Source organism: Seriola lalandi, unplaced genomic scaffold (assembly GCF_002814215.2).
Source record: "Seriola lalandi dorsalis isolate HSWRI2012SDOR001 ecotype SW California unplaced genomic scaffold, Sedor1 jcf7180002054973, whole genome shotgun sequence".
In the NCBI taxonomy this organism is placed as follows: Eukaryota; Metazoa; Chordata; class Actinopteri; order Carangiformes; family Carangidae; genus Seriola; species Seriola lalandi.
The window spans coordinates 1,200,124-1,223,808 of NW_019525523.1; the positions used below are offsets into that span (position 1 = coordinate 1,200,124).

At 44.9% G+C, this 23,685-nt stretch overlaps 1 protein-coding gene across 1 annotated transcript in view; it reads right to left on the bottom strand.

The window, feature by feature from the left end:
* Window positions 1-23,685, bottom strand: part of ndst1a (N-deacetylase/N-sulfotransferase (heparan glucosaminyl) 1a) — a 39,202-nt gene that overhangs the window by 7,093 nt on the left and 8,424 nt on the right. The window contains exons 2-6 of the mRNA XM_023396169.2: window positions 4,991-6,013; window positions 3,043-3,525; window positions 2,216-2,303; window positions 1,694-1,848; window positions 577-762 (exon numbers count right to left, since the gene is read on the bottom strand). Of these exons, the coding sequence (XP_023251937.1) occupies window positions 577-762; window positions 1,694-1,848; window positions 2,216-2,303; window positions 3,043-3,525; window positions 4,991-5,536 (1,458 nt within the window). The 5' untranslated portion in view covers window positions 5,537-6,013. The remainder of the gene's footprint in view (window positions 1-576; window positions 763-1,693; window positions 1,849-2,215; window positions 2,304-3,042; window positions 3,526-4,990; window positions 6,014-23,685) is intronic.

A 23,685-nucleotide genomic window follows, 5' to 3' on the forward strand; every position in this document is an offset into this window, starting at 1 on the left:
GAATAAAGTTCAGGATTTTTTGTTGACATTTCACTGATTGGTTGTGTGCAGACACGTGCTATGCTGTTGCTAGATATGTCAGTCTTTGTTATGATGCTGAGGCCTGCTAGGTATAGGTGTCTCATGCAAGAGGGGTTCACTTGACAATATTATCATCTCCCACACTGTAGACGAATACATCGGCCCAGCCAGACTAATGAGATGATTGGCTTTCTCAGGACTTCTGTTGCCTCCGCGATATGGAGTAAATGAAAATAAGATTCTGCTCGGCATCTTTGCAGACAAGACTTGAGAAAAGCAGAGTCGAAAAGGAACAGAGGATGATGGACAAATGCAGCACAGAGAGTAACTGCTGGCCTTGAGAGAAGAATAAATACAAAAGAACTGGAGGAGGTGGAGATGGAGAAATAATGAATCAAGGATAGCATATGTAGATGGTGAAAAACAAGCCTGAAAGGGATTACTGGCAGAAAAGGTAATGGATGTTGAGAAGCCAAGTGGAGGGAAAGCAACAAGCCAGAGGTAACAAGATAATGAGGCCTTATGGATGCCTGGGTGGATGAAAATTGGTCTTACACTAATGCCGCTGTGGATGAAACCTCGCCGGAAGCGAGCAGGCTTCAGGTGTGGGTACTCCTCTGTGCTGGTCACCTTGATGCCCCACACCTTCTTCCAGGCGTCGTACAGCTGCATGTGGACAGGGTAGACGCCTGAGTGATGAGGTGCCACAGCGTAGCCCATGTTAGTGGGGATCCCATGCTCCTGGAGTATGAAAATACATGAGTGACAGTTTAGAGAGCAGATGACCAAAACCCATTAAGTTCCTCAATGTTAAAGTTAAAACACTGAATATTTTCCTGACATCAGACCACATTTTTTTTTAGATATAATTTATAATTGCCATTTTCTGCAATAACCACTCGATGTAATTATTATTAGCAGTCCACCACTCCCATGCTGGATTCACAGTCCCTGCTTAAGCATGAAGGAACCACTGGAAAATGATGCAGCATGTAATCCTGTGTAATTTTATCTCACTGATATCAACCTCACTGGTTACTGTCTTTACACCATGTCAGAGCTGTATTAAGCTGCTGCTGCTTCACAGCGTTCAACTGGCTCTTACTGTGAAGCAGGCTCAGGAAATGCAATGCCACATATTGGGATGACATTGATCATTCATCAAAAAAGCATCTAAAAAAAAAACCATGGTCATGTTCATCATTGTTTTTTTTTGTCAGTGTATCATTTTTAATTTGCGAGCCATTGAACAAGAAGGAGCATCCACAGTGAACCGTTATATGAAGAGCTGCAGGCGACTGGCGACACACCTCCAACTCCTCAGCAAAGTAACCAACTGCACTGTGACCTGCTGTTGCGTGGAAAACTACTCACACCATGAGCAGCATGAAAACAGATCGGTGGTGCCTCGACTTTGTTATTAAAACCATATGAATTTGTTTGGCTGCAATGTAAACAGTCACACCTACTGTGTTTGCGGTAGTATTAGATCATGCGGACAACCCGGACTGAAATCTAAAGAGTTACAGTAAAAAAAAAAAAGCATTAACACCTTGCCTAAGATTGCCTATCCGAACAAGGGGAATGGGATATAAAAAAAAAAAAAAAAAAATAGCTCTGGTCACAGTGCTCTCCCAACGCTGTGATCTGACCTTTGGCCCCTGTGACTCACCATGGCAAATTTCTTGTTGAGCAACATCTGCTCGGCCAGCACGGACTGGTTGTGGAATAGATGTGGCTGCATGTGGCTCCACATGTGCGGAAACCACCAAAACTCCTTCACGTAGGAAAGCAGCAGGTCGTCTCCCAGGTCCTCCTCATCAGACCCTGGATGTGATGGAGAGAGGGTGGACGGTCAGACGGGGAGGGGGGTGGGGTGGGGACGAGGGAGGTTAACAGGGAAAAAAAACAGGCGTGAAGGTTAAAGAGGAAATGGAGGAGATAAAAATGGACAAAGACAAAGAAGAAACAAAAGGTGAAATGGGGTCAGCGATGAGAAAAGGAGGCGAGGAATGTGGGAGATGAACAGCAGGAGAAAAAGTCAGGACATGAAGGAACAGGAAAGGAGTAGAGAAATTAAAATAACGTGAATCTAATCGACATCAGGGCGTGTTCTCTCTTTCAGTTTAGTGCATGTTCGTCTCTCTGCTTGAGTGAACAGCAGCAGAGGTTCTCTTCACAGGACACATCTTACCAGCGTGAAAGAATTTCCCTGAGAAGCCCAGATTGAAGGTGAAGTTGGGCACATGGGTGCGCAGCTCCCTCTGTGTCTCCAGCAGGGCCTGAAACAGTGATACGAAAAGAAGGGTGGGTCAATACACGGCGCGCTCGTAGTGGTACACGAGCACATTAATGGGGAAAGCGTGAACACCCCGGCGCATGCGTGCCCGCATACATATTTCATTCTGCAAGTTTCTTTCGGTAAACATCCAACATCCACTCCCAGTTGCCTCACTCCTCTCCTTCATTCTGTTTGATATTTTGCTCTCCTCTGATTCGGGTGTTTGTTTCATTTGATCTCCACGCTGGATGAGACTCCCAGCGCACACCCTCTCTCACTCTCTCAGATTTCTCCGTCTTGTCAGGGTGTGATTTGTTCCTAAAAGCTCGCTGTTGCGCTGCCAGTGAGGAGGCCTTGATGCTTCTTCCATAACTTTTTCTTATACCCTCTGCCTCCACATGTGAGGGGGGTCTGTTCTGCTCTTGAGGGGACGCGCGCAAGGAACTTTTCAACATTCTTTGTATGTGTCTGGGCCCCTGAAATATTCATTGCTGTGGAGCTTCTGTGACAGTGTGAGCAGTGGGGCCTGTCAGCTTTGAGTGGCCTACTGGGACGAACGCATTCAAAAGGAGAAGAGGAGCGAGAAGAAGGGGTTTCTGTATGACTGGCAGAGGATAGCACATGCAATGTGTGAGGCAGTTTTTATTTTTCTGCAAAGTGCTGTCGAAAACAATGGGTTCAGTTTCTATTCTGATAACTTTCCTAACGCTCCAAATGCAAAGTTGTGCACAAAAACTCACCTTTACATCAGGCACCTTCATGCGTGTGCCTTCTTTGCCCACAAAGATGTCATCTATATCCACCAGGATGTAGCGCTCCAGGGACAACGAGAGCCTCTTCCCTGTCAGAAAGGCCACAGCGTCCACAAACACCAGCTTGTGCAGCCAGAAGACCAAGTTGTTGCCGAACAGGACCCTCTGGATACCGTCGTGGAGCCCCAGGTCCTGTACCACAGATGGGAGCAGAGCAGCGTTCTGCCCCATCGATGAGACGCTCTCGGCTGACTGGGTCTTGGCCAGCAACACGGGCTCGTATGTGGAGTGGTTGGACTGGAAAACGGTCCAGTCATCCCCAGGGAGAGGACCCGGCAGGGGCTGCCCGGACCGAGTGATAAAGAGCAGGGGGGACTTGGGGTTGACCGTGCAGTCCTTCAGACCCAAGTTAGAGTGAAGAAAGAGGGGGAAGCCCTTCAGCTGCGCGCTGAGCAGACTGTTTTCATTGGCCTGGTCAACAGAGAGACAGAAACAAGAGAGAGAAATGACACAGATTCATCATACACCAGAGTGATGAAGACAGCAATGGATTGGATATAATTCCCCATTTTCTCCAATCATGTGTGAAATAAGGAATGTCAGGCCTACTCAGATGTGAAGGCATGAGGCAGCTTCTACCTGCTATGCTCAATCTGCCATGCTCCAAGATTGCAGTCAAAATGAATAACCTCCTGCTGTGCCCTCTAAAATTCAAAGACTGAGGGTTCGGTGATTATTCATTGAAATTTTCCCTGCCACATTTGTCATTCTCTGACTCTCTCACATCCCTATGACCACAGATATACGGCCCTACTTTCTCCTGCTCTTTTACTTAGTTCTTTCACCACCGTGTGTGGGTGCTGGTGACAGCATACATCAACAGACAATCTTAGTTTCTTTAACCTTTCCTTATTAGTTTAGTCCCCATAGATTCTATTGGTGTATTTGTAAATATAGTAATAATAATAATAATCGTCATCATCAACCAAATGAAGTTCATTTATAGACTTTTCTAAAGTATGTAACCCTGCAGAGTGACTTATGTTACCTATGGCAGGGAGTCGTTTTTGTTATTTAGCCTACCGTTATTGATATAAATGGGATGGAAAAAATAATAGGAATAATGTAATACAGCTCAACAGCACCACAATCCCCCACGATTACATCAGAGTTGAATCAACACCTCTCTAAAACAGTTTCAATAAAACCTGAATATTATAACCTATAAGTTGAGGATCCTGGCTTTTCACAAATACCAGAACCACAGTTTTAGCTAGGTGTACCTAATAAACCGCCAACTGTGTGGATATCAGTCCGGCTCTACTGCAAACGGTTGGGTTCACATAGCAGCGTGATGTTGTGTGTCCAGGTTATTAGGATGCACGCCCTCACTCCATTTCCTCCTTTCCCAATAGATGGTAAATCCCAGCAGGCTTCCCTGACCTTCACCTACACTGCCTAAGATCTCTGCACCACCATTTCACATATCTTTCTATATTCTTTTCATGGCTCAGAGATGGTGATTAAAACCATAAGACCTGAAAACTGGCCTTGGGCAAACAGGCTCAGCTAAGGATTACTGGGAGAGAGAGAGAGAGAGAGAGAGGAGAGAGACAGTAAGAGAGATATAGAAGGAGAGTGGACTGAATGTTGAGAAAAAATAAAAGAAAGGAGAGAAAACAAGGAAAGAGAAACAAGAGACTCGGCAAGAAGAGTGAAGGAGGCCAGATTGCAGAATAAAGAAAAACAAGAGAGACAGAACATAAGAGATACAGTGCAGTGGGACTGAGTGATATTGAACCAGGCAGGTCTTTCCAACCCTGTGAATCCTATCTCCTTAGAGACGGTGCAGCCAGATGGACAGGGCAGAAGGTGTGAGTGAGAGGAGGGAGAGGAGAGAGGGAGGGAGGCAGAGGGAGTGTGCTGTTGTCCTAACCTTGAAGAAGCCAATGATGCCCACTCCATATTCCACACAGTATTTGTCCAGCAGCTCTCGGTTCCAGGCGTCTAAGTTTACATACTTGAGAATGTTCTCATAAATCACCAGCGTGAAACGCCCTCGCTCTTTGTCTGTCAATGTGGGCATGTCCCCTTTACCGGGAGAGATCTCAGTCCGGTACCTGAACCGGCCAGACTCCAAAATGGCCACAATCTCCTGACCCAGTTGAGAATACTGGCTTTCCACAAACACCAGAACCACAGGATCTGTCCTGGCCCCTCCGGGATCCACCCCGGGGCCCCCTGAGACGCTCCGCAGAGGTAGCAGGCGGGACGGAGTGACCCGAGGGTCGTCGGAGTCGGCGGATGCACCCTCGGCTCCGGACACGCCCCCTCCCGATGGCTCCAGCTCCCGCTTGACGCCATAGAGGAAGTAGGCAGAGATGAAGACGCTGACGGTGCAGAAGAGGAAAAGGAGGAGGAGGGAGGTCTGCAGGGGGAGGAGACGGACCAGCCGACGGAGGCGTGTCACGCATCCCAGCATCGTCTCACGCCACACCGCTCCGCCCCACCGGCCCAGCAACACGCCTTGGGGGCAGTCTCTCTCGGTGTGGGTAGAAAACGGTGAGCAGGGATTATTCACAACAAAGTCAGTCTCGCTGTGGAGCTAAATACAAACGGCAATAAGGTAGCAGCTGCAGCAGCTACTGGAGAAAGAAATGAGACGGTCTCACTTTGGCTCTCCCTCATATTGCAGCGCTGCTTATGTCACCATGGCAGAGAAATAGGGGGCCTTGGACCGCTGGTACACACTTATGCCTCGGAGGGAGGGCTGGCAGGCCGAGTCACTGGTGGAGAAAGATGATGGAAGACTCCATCACCTGTCCATCATGTGAACCTGCCAACCATGTACCAACTAGATTTGGCTCCACTCTTTTGATTGGAGAATGATCTCTTGAAGAAAGTGAGGTCACGCAGGTCATCTCACCAGCACCATTCCCTCAGGATCGAATCTCCTGACCTAGAAAAACAGAATGACAGAAGAGAAATAATGTTAAAATCTGAAAGTACAGCATCAGCTCCTATAGAACAAACTACATATCACTTTCTTGTGTTGTGTGGGTTTAGTATTGTGTGGGAGACGTGTGTATACTGCCAGTGCCAACACTCCAAAAGTTCACACCAAAGTAGTCCTTGCACTCACCTACACAAACTAAGAGCTGCCAATTCCCCCCCTACACACACACACACACACACACACACACACACACACACACACACACACACACACACACACACCTAACCCCTGTGTTCACACACACACACACACACACACACAAAAATCACCCGCTCCCGCAGCCTCCACACAATCAATAGGCAGAATGTGAGTGACAACAAAGCCTCGGGGCGAGCCAATTCCCAATTCAGTCCAGTAGGACTCTGCGACTGCATACAAGTGAAGCCATCACCCGCGGGGACACTCGCCTTCTATTTCCCTCAAATCCTCACAGCATCGAGACCAAAATGGAGTGCAGGGGAAGGGAGAAAAACAAGCTGATGGAAGGGAAATGATCCAAGAGCAGAGGAGTGGATGACAGTGACAGACAGACCTGGCAACAATAGGATCCTTTACTCTGGGAGAAAACCCTTCATCACGCTCAATATACATATCCAAGCCCTCTGCAGACCTATGTTAATATACCAGCCCTTTAGTCAGTCTCCATCAAGCCAAGTGTGAAAAGTACAAGATTCAGCATGAGAACCGTGCGAGCTAGTCAAAAAGACATCATTTCTCCATTTGGACGCCTGGTGGAGAAAATGAGACGGAGCATCATTACCTTTGCATGGAAATGCTCTGTCCATTAAACTAGAGAGCTATCAAGGTGCACGCACATCCCTTTATAAAACCCTAGATACCACATTAGAGCAGAGTCACACCCCTCTCAACCCGAAGACATTAAACAGTGACCACCAAACCCATCAAGACTCATCAGACTCAAATCAGACATAAAATAGATCTGATAATGCCATCAAAGGGTTTATTAGTAACACCATAAACCGATCTTTAATTATAGGGGGGTAACATTAAAAATACAGGAGTGGCTAAACTATGCTCAGCACAGTTAACTATTCTCCATCCGACAGCATTAAAATCAATAATGTTTGATTTTTCACAGTCTGATTGTAGATAAATTCAGATCACATCATACATAATTTCTAAGAGGATTCCATAAAGATAATCCTTTGATCGTTGAAGTTATCATTCGTGTACACACAGTAGTATAAAGGCGGAAAAAAATAAATAAATAAATAAATAAATTAAAAAATCAAGCTCACATAACTGTCCCTCTAATGTAATCAAGGTCAGCATTCTGGCGAGTATCTCTGCCCCCTCTAGGCCTTCCAGCTAAGCTTAACAGGATGCCTTAAATCTCCCTGCGAGTGCAGTGGAAGAAAATCACACTTCTCTTTCTCTGAGTCGTGTCCAAGTTTCCTCTTCACAGGGAGGCAGAGTCTAATGTAAAGAGAGGCCGTGAAAGAACAGTGGGCGTTCAGAGAATGTATCGCAGCAGAGCAGACAAAAACCAACAGCCCTGGTCGCTTGAAGATCCCCCCGGTACCTTGTTTGTTCATTTCTGAGGGAGCCAGGGTTCGTGCCACCGCATATCAAAGTATGATTAGCCACAGGAAGTGACTGCTGCTCGAAACAGTGAAGCAGAAAAAAAGACGGGGGAGACAAGTTTTAACACTACACGCTGAAGCCCAACTGTTTTTTCAGGTCTCCTGGCCAAAGGGCTCGTGTTGCCACTTAAAAAATAAATAAATCAAAACTTACAATGATGAGCTTTCTCATCGCCAAATTCTAGTAATGTTGACTTTCGGCTGTATCTACAAATGCAACTTCTGATTATTTTCATTACCGTCTAATTCATTGGCTATTGTACTGAATAACTGATTAGTTGTTTTGTCTACAAAATGTCAGGAAACTGTAAAAAAAAAAAAACAACAACAAAAAAACACTCATGAGCTCACAGAGCCCTACTTGACAAGTCCTCTCACAGCTTGTTTTCTCCAAACCAACAGTCAAAAACCAAAAGATATTAAATATTGTAACGATAAAAAAGAGAAAAGAGCAGCTACTCATTACATCTGAGAGGCAGAGACGTAACAAAGAACTCAAGCACAACAGAGAAACACGGTTCTTCACTTTGAACATCAGTACATGCTTACACGCATCATCCTTCCCTATCATATTGATACAAGTAAATAACTTTATCTATAATGCAATAACAACGTCAAACACATATCACTAAGCCCTGCCCTTTCAGAAAGAAGCTATTTTAAAGTCATTTTCTGGTAATGATTAATGTTATCTTTGGCCAACGTCTGCAGAAAGACAACAAGCTCTGCTGTGACTCTAATGACACTGTTGACATGTCTTGGGAACAGATTAAGTGGTGACACAATACAAACAGAGCAGGGGCACGGAAAAGCTCACTTCTTGCCCAATTCACAGCAGTGATGACCGCCTCCCAATGTTGACCTTCACTCTGTGGTAGAGAGAGCTACAACTGAAGGAAGGAAGGGAGAGGGAGATGGAGAGAAAGTGGGTTATGGCCTGAGTGAGGGGAGTGAGAGAGAAGCTGACACAAATAAAGGGAAAGCTCAAGGACTCAAGTGTGAAGCAGTGAGATCAGGCTGGCTAAATAGAGAGTATAATACATCAGACTATAATGGAGATGCGGGTATAGCACATACTGAAAAGAATAATGGCTAATGGATCTCAAATGTCTGCACGTCCATCTCACCTAATGTGTCTTCTATTTTATGCACCGTTCATACCTTAGAAGAAGCCAGGATGCAACCGCAAAACATCTCCGTCCTCCAAAATAATGTATGCAAAAATGCAGACGGGAAAGAAAGGTGAACATGAATTTTTCATGTTAGCGGAAGCTGATGAGAGGTATAGCCAGCAGACACATCCGTAAGGTAAAGAGCAGCCTGAAAGGTGCGCAGAGACCCTGGGTGTTTCAGTCTGCTGAAGAGAGTCAGTATCTTAACTCATGCATAAAGGAGAGGCAGATGGAGACTGATGTGTATCTGATAACCAACCTTTTCATTCTCGATGATGGAGAGAGCTCAGGCTTAATATGAACTCTGTAATGTCTCCCTAAATGGAGGCGGCACGTAGACCAATAGGAGGGAAAAGAGCAAAAGCAAAGCACAAAGAAAAGGGAGATATTCAAAAGTGGAAGTGGAAGGGGGGACAAAAGCAGAGGAAAGGACAGGATGCTCGACTACAAAACCCTGGTGGGAGAAATGAGCGAGACTTTCACCCCAAGGGCAACCATCAATCTCAAGGCTTTGAAAACATCAATTAAAATATTTCCCTCATTATTTTATAGCAGCTGAATGATGGTGACAGAATGAAGTGGCGGCATAAACAAAAGCAGGTGACGGCCGAGAGGACAGACTAATGCTTTCCCTCAGGGTGGGTGGTCAGTCAAACCTGCACGCTCTACATCATGGGAAGCAGGCCAGAAACATACTGCTAGATTAATGAGAGACGATGAGGAACAGGAGGACGGAGCCTGGTCCTCAGCTGTAACAACTCTCTGGGTAAACAACGCTAAGGTTGGCCATATGTAGCCGTGCACGTCCTGCCCCCTCCCCCTTTCTTTCTCTCCTTTTACCCTCCCACGCCGACACTGTGGTTGCACTTCTTTTAAAGTGTGAATAACACTAAGTGTCCTAGGGCTCGCGATGAGAGTCAGTACATTAACACTGTCAGCCAGCAGTAGGAGATCCCTTCGACAAATAAACTTTTAAAAAGGAGCGCTGGACCCTCCGAGCCCCTGAGGATCCAGCGCTGCCCCCTTCTCCTCAATCCGTCCCCTCGTCGCTGACTGACAGAAATAAACGACGACCCTCTGTGTTCAATCACTGAAGGCCTTGGCAACAGCACGTTCTCCATGGAAACGCAAGAGTTACGTTGTGTTCAGAGGCATGGAAACTGTGTAGAAGGAAATGGGGGGTGGGGGGGTGAGGGGGGTGATCCATAGGACACTCATCAAAAGGCTACTGTTGTCACTTTTTCTGTCTTTGTCTGTGTATTGATGTGCCTCTACCAAAGTTGCTCGATCACAGCGGACACAGACCCGAGAGACTCATTAGAAGAATCTACAATCCCAGTCATCTCACTACAAAGCGCGCACGCACACACGTTTTGTTTGTATTTATTCCTGAACAAATATTACTGAGCTTTTGTGCAAACACTCAGGTCTTACAAACACAAAAACAAGTTTGGTCTGACCGTCTGAATCGCTTGAGTGGGGCATGGGTCAAGGTTAAATGGGTAAGAATGACGCCAATGTAATCCCTAATCTGTAATCCTGTTAATCTCGACACTGCAAACAGTACCAAATGTGCTTATGCCAGCTCTGTTACTGTGTAAGGTGCCTTGAGGGGATTAAGAAACGAGACACAATAGAGTGGGGAAGGCGAGGGTTGAACATTGTTTTAAGAGAGAAGTTGAAATGCTAAGTATCTTCTCTCCTTGCCTTGTTTTGATGTTGCTCATCTAGAGGCCTTTACTAAAACATGAGGTGATAAAACTCAAAACCCAACAGTTTGAAGTGTTGTGACTACTGTGTTGGAATTCTCCACCACGAGCAGTAATAAGCAAAGCTATAGCAAATTTCTGCATTTGCATTCAGCCTCCTACCTTTTCTTGTGAGAGATTAAACGTCAGAAAACAAGAATTTTCATATTTTGAAGCACGACTAAAGCAACAAACAGGCACACGAGAGGAGTAAGGACTCGCCATCTCAAAGAGGTTACTTTTTTTTCCTCCTTAAGCCAGCCTTGGCATTCATCAATATAGAATCAATCAATCTGAAATTTGAATTCCATTTTATGCATCCATTGTGGCTGCTGCGATTAAAGGCTCAGGCCGTGAAATAGTGTGGAACGCGGTGGCGTATCCTCACTCCAGCTTCCGCCTCCCACCCTTCAGCCAATCTGAATGCGCAGGCAGGCAGCTTCATTCTAGCTGCAAACATTTACACCGACACTTCCCTCTCCCTCTGTCTCATCAATTCATTTCATGCCACCGCGTGAAGGACAGAGGACTCGGGAGGGAAATGTAGTTTTGCCTTCTAATTCTCTAGAAAGTGACTTTCAGACCATTTCCCCTACCAAACCATGCGGCTGAATTATCACATCATTTTTCAGCACCTCAATTTACTGTCCCCAAGACTGAGGCAATTTCACAGAAGAAAAATGCCTTCCCTCAGTTCGTCCGTGCCCCTCCAATTACATCTCAAGGCCCCACTTGAAGACCTCGATCCCAGCGCTGTCATAATTGAAATGATTGCAATGTTATTCGTTGACAGAGTAATGGGACAAAGAGGCAGAGGCTCATCTTCAAATCCAGACAAGGGAGTGCAATCTTTTCCTAAGAGCAATTATGAACAGAATGGGAAGACAGAAAAAGTGTGTTCAATGACAATTAGAGAGAATTGGGGCGTCTCTGTTCCACTACTGTACTGTATACTCTGTACCAGACAGAGCGCGATCCCACCCGTAGACTTCCATTAGAGGGATCATGTCAGATCCCATCAACACACATATCATCCTCCATGAGGATAACCTAAGCAGGCACAGGCATTATGGCGTGATTACACATTCATATTATGTGGAGACGATTAAGACCAAGATGAATAAAAACACGGAGGCCAGAGAATAAAATATACATGGCACTCCCTTAGTCTTTTTCATCTTAGACAGACTCCCAAACCTCCTGTTCTCTTCAGATCTAGGCTCTCAAGTAGGAGCTATAGGGACAGGGGGATCTGAGAGAGGCAGGTAGTGTAAAATAGATTACCTCACAGTGGGAAAAGCAGTTGTGGATGAGCTGTAGGAGCCATGGGAGAAATGTGGAGGGGTGGAGACTAAGCAAGGAAGGGTCATTAGGGAACGGTGGAGCTAAGATGTGAAATGGAGACTTTCCTCAGTGGTATTACTCCCATGGGCTGTGGGGATGAGTGGCGAGAGTGGAACCTGTGCCTTCATCGATAGCCTCGGCTTCAATGCAGCACATAGAAAGTACACACACACACACACACACACACACACACACACCCCACCCCCCGCTGATAACCACCGGCAGCTCACTACCACAGTATATCTATTTATAGACACTCTGTGCCCCATTTACAGGCATGGGGACACTGGATCTGTAGATTAAAAAAAACAGTTGAGAACATGGAAGACATCATTTGTAAACTGCAGACCTTTATTAGCAGTTGAGAAAGAGTCAAGGACGGCACAGAGAACAAGAAAAGACAAGTATAGAAAATACTGCAGTAAGATCAAACTGCATTAAGACGTCATACAGTCAAGTTATTTTTCACACATGACAAAAGAAAAAGGTGTCGTGTCTGAATTAACTGCAATCTGATTCATGTGATTACACAGTGGACGGATTAATCAGATACATAACGAGAGAATGGACTGATTAAGCCTTTGACAAAGAGAAATAATTGACCCCACTTTGAAGGCTCTGCATATGATTTCATCTTTGAGTGACATCTCAGACTATTAGCCAGCAGCCACAGGAGAAGAGATCCTAGGGTGTGTGCCGTTGAAATACATAATAATTTCCTTCATTCGTCTTTTCTGATGTTTTGACATCATGCATATGGATGTCCTGCAGGGTTGAAATTACGCCAGTGACATGTTTATGTCTGGAAATTATAGGAAGGACCTGAAGCAATGACTAACCCCCCTCCAACTCTCTTTCTCCTCCTGCAAAAAATAAAAATGTACACTTCTAAGAAAAGGGGGAGCTCACTCTATTGGATTTCTGAGGGGAGAAATAGGCTTGTAGTGCCTCAGACAGCCAACGCGAGGCACGGGGAGGTGGTGGCAGAGGAAGGAAGGGGTTGGTCATTTATCATTTTTGTCAGTCCTGGTGGAAAAGGGGGGGGGGGGGGGGGGGGGGCTTTCATATAAATTGAGTGTAGGTGGAATCAATGTGGCGTTGTTGGTGAGAGCAGGGAGGGGTGAGGGAGCCAGATCAATGCTGTGGGGAGTGACTGTTTGTTCCCATTGTTTATCTACCGTCATCACAGGACGCTGCTGAAGGACAAGGGAGCACGGCGGGCAGCACAATGTCTCCGCTGGGACTACAGATTCGTAATGGGTCTCCCCTTATACAGACAATAGACATCACTCAGAGGTGAAAGTCATACTCCTTGTGGATATGGCATGTCTGTGTGTGTGTGTGCGTGTGAGAGAGCGAGAGAGTGAGCGTGGGAGTTAGGGGGGTTCTGAGTGGAAGAGGCAAGTAGAGATAACAGTACTTGTCAGTGCGGTTTCATGCTGCAGGGTCCGCCGATCAAATCAACTGCCTATTCAGAGGAGAAAACCTATACTGAGCTCCACGGAAACTCTGACTAAAGCACAACAGTTTTATTAAGGCTTTTACACCTGCAGCGGAACGGCAATAACAGATTTGCTGACCTCACGTGAACCAGAGATGCTATCAAACACCAGCAATGCTCATGATGACCGCAGATGAATAAAAGAAAACGATCAAACTAATAATAAAATCCCCAGGCACGCTGTAACATGGGCTGTGGCACACACATAAACAATATAACTGTCTAATGTACTCAATCAATCTGGGACAGACTGAGGGAAAACAGCCGAGCAGAGGATGTATCCTCGGCTGTAATAGGGATAAGTACGATTCCTGCTCATGAAATGATGATGAGCTAGATTCAAGAGGCCGCCCAGTGAATTTCAGGTGTTATCATTCCCAGGGGAGCCCCCCCCCCCACCTCCATTTCCCTCCCTTTTACACCTCCCTCCTCCATCTTCCCTTCTTTCATGTCCAGATAAGAAACAGCCCGCACTGATCCGACTGTGATTCGCACAGCAGAAATGCGTCCCCATGGGAATATCACGGTGCGGAAGAATAGCTGACACAAGAGATGAGATTCTGTTTTCCTGCCCATATTTTTGCCTGTGAGATCAAACAGATAGGATTTTTCCTCCTGCATGAAAACACGCTCATAATCATCAGCTTGCTTTCAAAGCACAATCAAGAACAACAGATAAATGGATAGAAGTGGAAATTTGTCTAGAGGGCTGTATACACTATGTTTTACATAAACAAACAGTACACACTTGACACACGCCCCCATCGTGGTAATTGCAGGCAGTAAATGTGTGAAAACTCCAACTGCAGAGAAATACCCAGCCTCATGATTGTCTTATAGCAATAACAATAATTACACTCCCAATTGTAGCCCCAGTCATGAATCCTATTACAAATCCTGTGTGTTTTTTGAAACTGAGGCTGTGCTCCAGCTTTTCTCTTCTCTCTCATACTTTCTGCTTCAGTTGTGGTTTTTAAAACACAACCGCGGCCAAGACTCTGCTATACTCCACCGTTTTCCAACGTGGCAGTATTCACCCCCCTCGGACCTTTTTCTTTTTCTGTGTAATTACGTTGGTTCAGCTGAAAATAAGAGGAAAAAAAGAATCCACAAATTGATCAATAATCTACAACTGATTGATCAAATGTTTGGATGACACAAAACTAGCGCAGTCAGTTTTACAGGTTGCATAATAAATTGAATGGGCAGCAAGTGTGTGTCATTAAGATGCGACGACAAACCTGACATTAAATCCATTCATATCTGGATGATATAACAGCTGCCATTTTCCTGTCAAAAACTACATTATGGAGAAGAGGAACAGTCTGAACAAACCAGGAGGAAGAAACTGAATTATCCCCTGTAGTACAGTAAGATCCGCCATAAAGAAGGACTAAATCTGTGCATCACAGCCGAGTCTCTGCCAAGATGAGGCCATTCCCCAAAATTGACCTTCTCTGCACTGAAGGCCACCAAGAGGCCTGCAGCAGCTCCGAAGACTCTACAGGGTCTCATGGATGAGAGATGAGAAGACAGTGTGTTCAACAACTGTTGCCTGGGTGATTCACCAATCACAGTTTTACAGCAGACTGGCAAAGAGAGAGCCACTGTTAAAAAAAAACTGACATGACATTTCAGCGAGTGTTTGCCAGAAGGCGTGTGGGAGAATCTGAAACAAAGCTGAAGTGGATTTTATAGTGTGGTGAGACCAAAATATAGCTTTTTGGCCATCATACTAAATGCTGTGTTTGGTGTAGGCTAAAGAGGAACAGTGGAGGTAGAGGGTAAAATAAACGCAGCAAAAACCTTTGAAACCCTTGAAAACCTGCTGCAGGTTGACAGAGGACTGTGACTTGGGAGGACATTGATGTTTTAATAAGACATCAAGCCCAAATATAGGCCAAAAGCTACACAGGGATGGTTTAACACAACAATTAATTAGCTGCAGGCCTTTAAACTTGCAGCTTATGGAACTTGACAGAGCCCATGCAGTTTTATAATAGGTCTACATGCACCGATAGAGACCTGTCCCCTTAAGGCATATGCTCGTAATGGCTGCCAGACTAAAGCCACTACAAAATATTAACTTCAAGTGGATAAATACTTCAATCACTATTTTTTGTTACACATTTGTATTAAGTTTGCAGACTGTAGATTTTACTTTGACTACTTTTACTTCATCTGTTGATTAGCATTAAAAAAAAAAGCTTAATTATACCCGTTGTGATTCAAAGTAGTAAAACAAAATCATAGAAAAAGGCAAAGGAGGATGAACACTTTTTTAGGCATTGTGTCTTCCAGGTCTCCCATCTCCTCTCCCTTAAGTCTCCTCATGTTCCCCAAAATAAACACGGCTCTGCCACAGCTCACTGTTATCCTTTTCACAGCTTTAGTCTTAACGCTGCCACTACTCGAGACTGTCTTTTTCAGCCCCTCCCCGAAGCGCTCTACCTGCACCCAGCCAAGCTGCTTTCTCCTCCTCTGTTCTCATCCTGGACCAGAGGGTGAGGCATGTGTGGGTGTCACGGAGCTGACAGGTCTATCTGGGCTCTGTCGACTTTGCTGGCTCTTCCCATTTCCCCTCTTCACTGCCACATCTACAGCAGCTGTGTATCCTACCGTGACCACACACACACACACACACACACACACACACACACACACACACACACACACACACAAGTTTACAGTAGGGGGGTAGCTGAAGCCTGTGCACAGGGTCAAGCCTCCACAGGGCTGCATCTATAGTGTATGTCCAGGAACACAACACTTTGTTATTTCTTCTTTTTTTTTTGTTTGAGATCAGACTGCAGGAGGGAGGGGGGGGGAGACAGACAGAGAGAGAGAGAGAGAGAGAGAGAGAGGGTATTTATGTGGAAGAGAGCTATTCTTTTCCCTGTCAGCTCAAGGAAAAATTGTCAGAGCATCTGACACATTGACTGACACACACGCACACCCTGCCTTTTTAATGGTGTGTATATGTATGTATGTATGTGTGTTCATGTATGTGCATGTGGCTCTGCAGTGGGATATGGGTCCAAACACCCAATCAACAAAGCAGATTGTCACGTGGTGTGTTAGCCATGTAAAATTTTAAATCTGTTTCCTGCCACCCATCCATAGCAGGCCGGCAGCTGCCAAAGTCAATGCAGTTCAGGCACACGCCGTCACCATAAACCCTATGTAACACATTTCTCATTTGATACGCCTCTCAGCCATTTGCTCTCCTGAGCACACAAACAGCCGTTTCCACTCTCTCACACGCACGCACACACACACACACACGCGCACGCACACACACACACACACACGCACGCACACACACACAATCAATTTGCGCACACACTTCCACATGCAGATTGGTGGTGTGTTTTTCCCTCCTGCTGGATGTAACAGGTGTGGTGAGGGGAATGGGGGGTAGGAAGTAGTAAGCTGATCCAGCCAAGGAGACCTGCTCCTTCTCCACTCTTGCCAAAACATCCCCAGTCCCAATACAATCCTTCACCTCCTGAAGGGAAACTTCCAATCAGTCCAGCAGATCAATACCACCTAGCCTCAGGATATGAGGCTCTAGAGCTAACTAGAAGCACTCAAGGAGAGGGAAGTCTGTATTGATCACAAAGGGTTAATGAGACCTCTGTGCCAGCTATGCTTTTTTTGAGACTGGAAATCCGTGACTCAGTCAGTTAATTGATACAAATTGGTAACACACGTACAACTTGACTGCCACTGAGGATTTAAAATAACTATTCTACAGCCCTTGGCCTTGTGTTTTGACGCTTAGCAGTATACACAAAGGTGAAGTAAACCTGAATGAAATCATGATAATAGCTCCGCAGTCAGAGGAGAGCATGGTGCCACAATGAATCAGCGCAGACCGAACCAGACGAACAGAAAGAAAGCAAACTGGTAAATCTTTTATCTGCACTGCCAGTGAAAATACTGAGTACGATAAAGTTCAGGATGCCATGACATCTTTGCTCCAGTATCAATTATTCAGCATCGCCTTTTCTAACCCTTTAATTATACATCAATGTTAGAATAACAAAGGCTGGGGACGCTCACTGTGTTCCTGCTAACAAACGCCATGACAATGAAACCGGATGGGGGAACTTTAGCCTTTAGGTAAGGCTTGGAAGAAAGACGGAAGCAAAAAGGCCTTCAGGCTGCTTTCTCCTGCTGTCGAGCTGTCATTTGTGATGTGTCCGCCTCACCCACTGTGTGATCAGAGATCAGAGGGTTAACTGAAACTCTGGCCTATAGCCCTGTGCTTACATTATTCAACAGCTTGTTACAACAGCCTGCTCCCTGATCTCACACACAGGGAGACGGAGCTGGAAACTCCAGGGAGGGGAACGCTGGGGACGAAAAGCCGGATTAAGAAAAAGGGATGACAGAGAGACCGGGAGACTGGAGAGAAGAAAGATAGAAGAGAATGAGGGGTGGACCTAAGGGATGTGGGAGGAAAAAAAAAAAAAGGTGAGGCGTGGAAAAAAAACAAGGGACTCGCTGGGATAAAAAAGAGGTATTGAGAAAAGGGAAGGATGAGAAGGTGGTGAAAGATAGTGAGAGAAAACAGGTGGACAGAAGAGGAGGGCTGTCTATCCAAATCTGCCTGTTGCCAGGGGAGACTGATCAGAACTAACTAATTTGTTGACTCACCTTCACATTTTGTCTAAGGGGAGCAGAGGTTTTGAGCAATATCTAAAATGTTTTATTTCTCAGCTTTTCACAGCAGCATCAGAAAATGCCACAGCCGATTGACTCACATCCCAAATATGATTAAACATAACAGTGTTAAAAGGCGTTTTGTGCTTTCCTGACAAAAATGTTCAAATCCACCCCGTTTCAGTCTTCGTCATCAATAGGAGACAACTGAAAATTGACTGGTAATGCTCAAACAGGTAACACAGAAATATCCACTGGCTTTACACTCTTCAAAAATAGCACTCGCAGACACACACTCAGACATGAGCAAAACAACAAAGCAAAACAACATCCATCAGATGAGCACTCAACTGACAGCGACCATGTTTTGGGAGCGCCCTGTTTATAGTCCCAGACTCGCGTCGCTCGCTCAGTGAGCGGGCTCCTTTGTTCATTAATTGATTGGCCTCCCCTGCTGGGCCTCAGTAACTAGGTTACACAGATCCATGAAAAGAAGAGGATTGGCCCCCCCGGTGAAAGGCGGAGGATATATAGACGACTCCGGGACAGGAATCCGAGTGTTAATATAACTAATGGAGTGAGGACGACGGTAACTTTATTGAAATCACCCTCATCTAATTAGGGCAAGCAGCTGATGAGAGCAAAGAGGAACGGGAAAGGAAGGCTGGATGCCATTATGCAAGGGTGATGTCATCGTGTATCAAGTGAATGGGCGAGGCTGCGGAAAGGTGAAGTGATGGCTGAGAGAGAGAAACAGCATGATGTTCATTATCCAGCTGTCACAGACAGATCTCTCACAGTCGCACTGACAGGAGCTTGTAACATCCTATCACTTTGCTCACCGTCACCTCTTCCTCTCCCAACAAAGGAAGGGTGTTTTCCTAAAATAATGGAGGCAGGTTAGGGAGAGTGCAGAGGTTGTTGAGAGCATCACTCCCAGGTCACAGAGATGTTTGCTTGAACTAAAGCTCCAGGCCTCTTGTACCATGTCACTTGATAGAACTAAGTGACCTCTGAGATAAGGAGCTAGAAACACAATGTACCGACTTTGCTGACATGAGAGGCTAAAGGCAATTGTTATACTCATTACCAAAGGTTTAAACCTTCCGTTTCTGTAATAAGGTCAGAAACGAACAGGGGTCAGAACGAAAGTGTCCTTTAAAGTTCTTAAAATTATCTGTAGGTTCCATTCCTGCAATTCGTTCAGCTCATTTTATAAACTGAGTTGTCATACAGTTTGTCCATGTACAGAATGAATTTGATTACCCTGACTCCTGGGAACTCATCACTGGCTGATTATGTCCAATGTGTGTGGGCAAAAAATTATTTTGTTAATTAGTTTTCCGTCGGAAAAACAACCCAGTCTAGAGCTTGAAGCAATGGAGAGAAAAAAAAAAAAAACTGGCACTGTGCCGTCACCAGCACAAGTGGGCTGACCTCAGACAAGCCACCACGTCCAACGAAACCATAACCACCAACCAGTGACTTTGAAAAACAAGAGGTTGAAGATGTTTACTGAAAGCTCGTGTTTTTTGCAACAGAGTGGACTATACAACAATGTTTATTTACCAATAAGAAATGCAAATGAATGAATACAGAGTTAAATAAAATGATCCCTGCTAAAGGACCACCATGACTCTAAATTGAGGTTTAAAAAGGCATTATAAAAAAAAAAAAAACTTCTTGCAAACAGTAAATGTTTCACCCTGTTTTATAACTACTCCAACAACAGAGACGGAGCCATGCTGTGCCCACCCTGTCTACACAGGGCACAACAGCTGAACCAACAGAGGATCTGTATCTGCACCGCATACCTCAGTGTCCATCATACAGTTTATTACTCAGGTGACAGGGCTGAGCTCCCTCCACTAACAGAGATGAACACAGCAAGCTGTGTGGCGGCGCTGGGTGGCGGGCAATGTGGCCAACGGTGACACTATGAGCCAGACAAATGTGGGCACTGTGTGTGCTAATGGCAGTCAATACAGGGGATGAGTGGTGTGGATATCTTTGGCAATAGGTCAGAATCCAACACAAAATCAAACAAGGCCTTGGACAGCCTTTGAAAAAAAAAAAAAAAAAAGACCTACCAGAGTATGACTTTGCAGAAATTTCTGCTGGCATAGTACTTCTCAACCCAAGTGGCGTGTGACAGCCCGCAACATAATCTTAATATATTATTCGATCCTCCCGCCCCTGAGCGATGGAGTCATAATGCATTACGAGCTCCAGTGAGGCTCGAGACCCTGAGCAGCAGAACAGTTGACCACTCCTCACAACAAATGACTCCTAGGTCACATGAGGACAGTGCAGTGGAGATGAGGTTAATATTTCTGTCACTGGTAGCCAGGGGGAGAGAGAAAAGGAGCAGGGGAGTAAAAAAAGAAAAAAAAGAAAATCCAAAGCATTTTACTTGTATTCCTTTAGACTTCAAATTACCTACGCTGCAAATTGCAAGGAAAAAAAAAAGCAGCCCACCTCCTCCCAACAGCCTCTCTAATGGTGTTGTCTTTAAAACCTTTATCACTAATTCATTACTTGTGATTTTCCAGCAGCAAGGGCTGAAGCTTTGTCTTCAGTCTAATTGAGAGCCAGTGGCTTCAGGCCCTAATCAGTCAAACCTACTAACAGCTTTCCTCGGGGGAGGATGAAGTCAAAAACAGCATTATTATACCAGTAGACCATTTGCAATGTGTGCAACTTCAAATTACTTTAATTTCACACTCACCAAGATGGTGATTTGTGGAGCGGGTAAAATGTCAAGCAGTAATGAATGTTGAGGTTTTTCCCCAGTTGTCCCTTGTCAGAAAGTGAATGCTGTCATTAAGACTTTCAAAAGAATATGCCACATATTCAATAGAGCTTTTTGAAGTAACTTTCAGAACACATTCAATCAATAAAGCAAAAAACTTCCAACGGGGAAACAAGCCATTTTCTTTTTTTTATCTCACTTCACCCCGACCTCTCCCACCCTCCCCACACATGGACGCGTACACAAGTCTAATTAGCTGTGTTGTATCCCTTGATGACTCCACCATTTCCTCTCACTGGGAAGATTAACCACCACAACACTAATATCAGCTTCCACATCAACACAATTAGGTGAAGAATGAAATGTGAGGCATGTTGTCACATCCCATCTCCCCGGCTTCATTGGGGCACACGAAAGGGAACTTGACGAGGGAGGCCGCTGTGTCTGCAGGTTGGGGACAAGTTCTGATAACCTTTGTAGGGGTATATGAATGTTCCAGATCAGGGTTAGACCTTTATACTGTACCTGAGTGATTAAATAAGTCAGTCAGTAAAAATCCAACATCATTAGGTGAAAGCTAAGCACAGCTGACATGAATGGGGATATGACTTCACCCTGTCAGGTTTAGGGGTAGCAGTCTATGAAATCCTCATAAAACCCGCCTCATTCCGCCTCAACACTTGCGCCAATACACCAAAAGTTTTTGACTTCAGTGACGAGTTTTGAGGTGAATATCAAATCGAAGAATGCCAAGTCAATCCTCCTATGACAGCCAAGTTCTCCCCAAGTTGTGACAGGGGGGCTGAAACTCTAGAAAGTCAGGAGACAGAGGCATCCATACAGTTTGACATGGAGCTTGCTGAAGACAATCCATTGTTTCAAATTGTTTCCAGATGCTCTGTGCTTTAAGCCGTTGCATTTTCTGGCCATGATTTGTCATTCTTTTAGTCAGTTTTGGAGCTTCCTATGAATTCTTGTCAGCCAAGCCACCACCCAGTGCATCCTTAGTGAGCAAGTGAACTTCTTGTCCTCTCTTCTGTTACAAGAAATCTTTCAGCAACTACTGGAAATTATTTGATGCCGAGAATACAACTGCTCCGAAACACAAACTAAGAGAAACCCAGAATTCCCCATGGTCCTCATCCTGTCTAATAAACAGCCTGTTTATGCCAAGAATACATTTCCAGAAGAACACTGAGTATTTGTCATTTCATGGAATATTTTTGTTTTGGCAGGTTCAACTTCAAAATTACATATGAGGCTTAGAAATGAAAATCCACCATAATCAACATGAAATATTCCAAGACATGACCAGTTGCACTAATGATGTCATTAATTAAAAAAGCACAATTTGTCATTTAAATGTAAACCAGAGAGTCGCAGCCTCATCATTAAAACTCAAACACTGAAGTGGAGCCTGCTGCAACTCAACCGATAAACTACACTGGACAGCAACCCAGTCTCACCTGTTCATTTTGCTGATGCTGTTTTCTTTCCATCATGAAGGACATATTACATACAGTGTAAAATATAAGGCTTAAACAATTCGTTGCAAACAGTTGACAACAGCAATTGCTTTTCTTTGTCACATACAATAGTAAATTCAATCATTTTCAGGACTTTGAACTGTTGACCCGACATCAGTGAAGACATGTTCTTGGGGTTTGGAACATGATATCCCTTTTTGACTACTTTGTAAACCAAACACTTAAATGATTATTAAAGAAAATAATCATCAGAAAATAATTGTTAGTTGCAGCCATAGTATTACATATTCTAATCAGTCGCTAGATAAACATAAAAATGCTTGTTTTCATCGAGATGTTAAAAATCCAAATCATGTGCACTGTGATGATACCTGTAAAGTATATTGTCAAAAATAAAATTCTAACTGGGTCTCTAAGAAACCACATGGTTAAGTGTCAGAGAGACACACCGACGGCATGAAGTCCTGCCTTGTACTGTGATGTTCACAAAAATATCTGGATCCGCCTTCAAAAGTTGTTGTTGTTGCTGGTTCCTTGCGTGATGTTTTCATTTAAACCTTCAGACCACCTAAAGGCTCCCTGGCAGGGAAAACTCTCTTTCACTGCACGAAGAATAGACGCGGACAGGAAGACAGAGATATCCTCACGATCCGATATGCTGTCAACTGACATTAGAGCACACAGCAGATATTTACAGCTTTCTGGAAACATCTGTGGGCTCATAGAGGACTGTCAGGCAGGCAGGGTAAACAACATGCTTACGAGCATCTCACACCCCCATGCTAACCAGGCCTGTCAATCACATGAATCAAGCTAGAGGCTGCGATTCAGATGTGGATGAAAGAAGTCTGCTTCAACAGCCACATGAGTGAAAAATATGGCAATTTATAGCAAAACGCAAAAGTAGAGAATTTAAGAAACGTAGATTCAAACAAAAACATAACAAATGCTCAGCTAATTGAGATGTTTTCCTCCAAGAACTTGAGCTGATCATTTACTGATATCTTGAACAGCAAGTTCAAAAATATGCAACACAAGGGGAGAAAAAAAAAAAAAGATGAGAAATCTGCCACTGAACAGAAGCGTACTGAACAGAGGAGAGAAGAAAGCACGCAAAGTGGCAAACAAGAGAGCTAGAACAGAGGAAATCTAACAAAAGACAACAGAACATAGACGGAACACAGTGGAGCCCAGCACAACACTCCAGAACAGGCTGTAATTGTGTTGTGCAGGACTGACCCCAGCGCATCCCAGCAGGCATTGCATGATGAATGGGCCTGGCGATGACTACATCCCACATCCCTCCACCTCCTCCTCACATGCTCTTTTCTCTGACTCT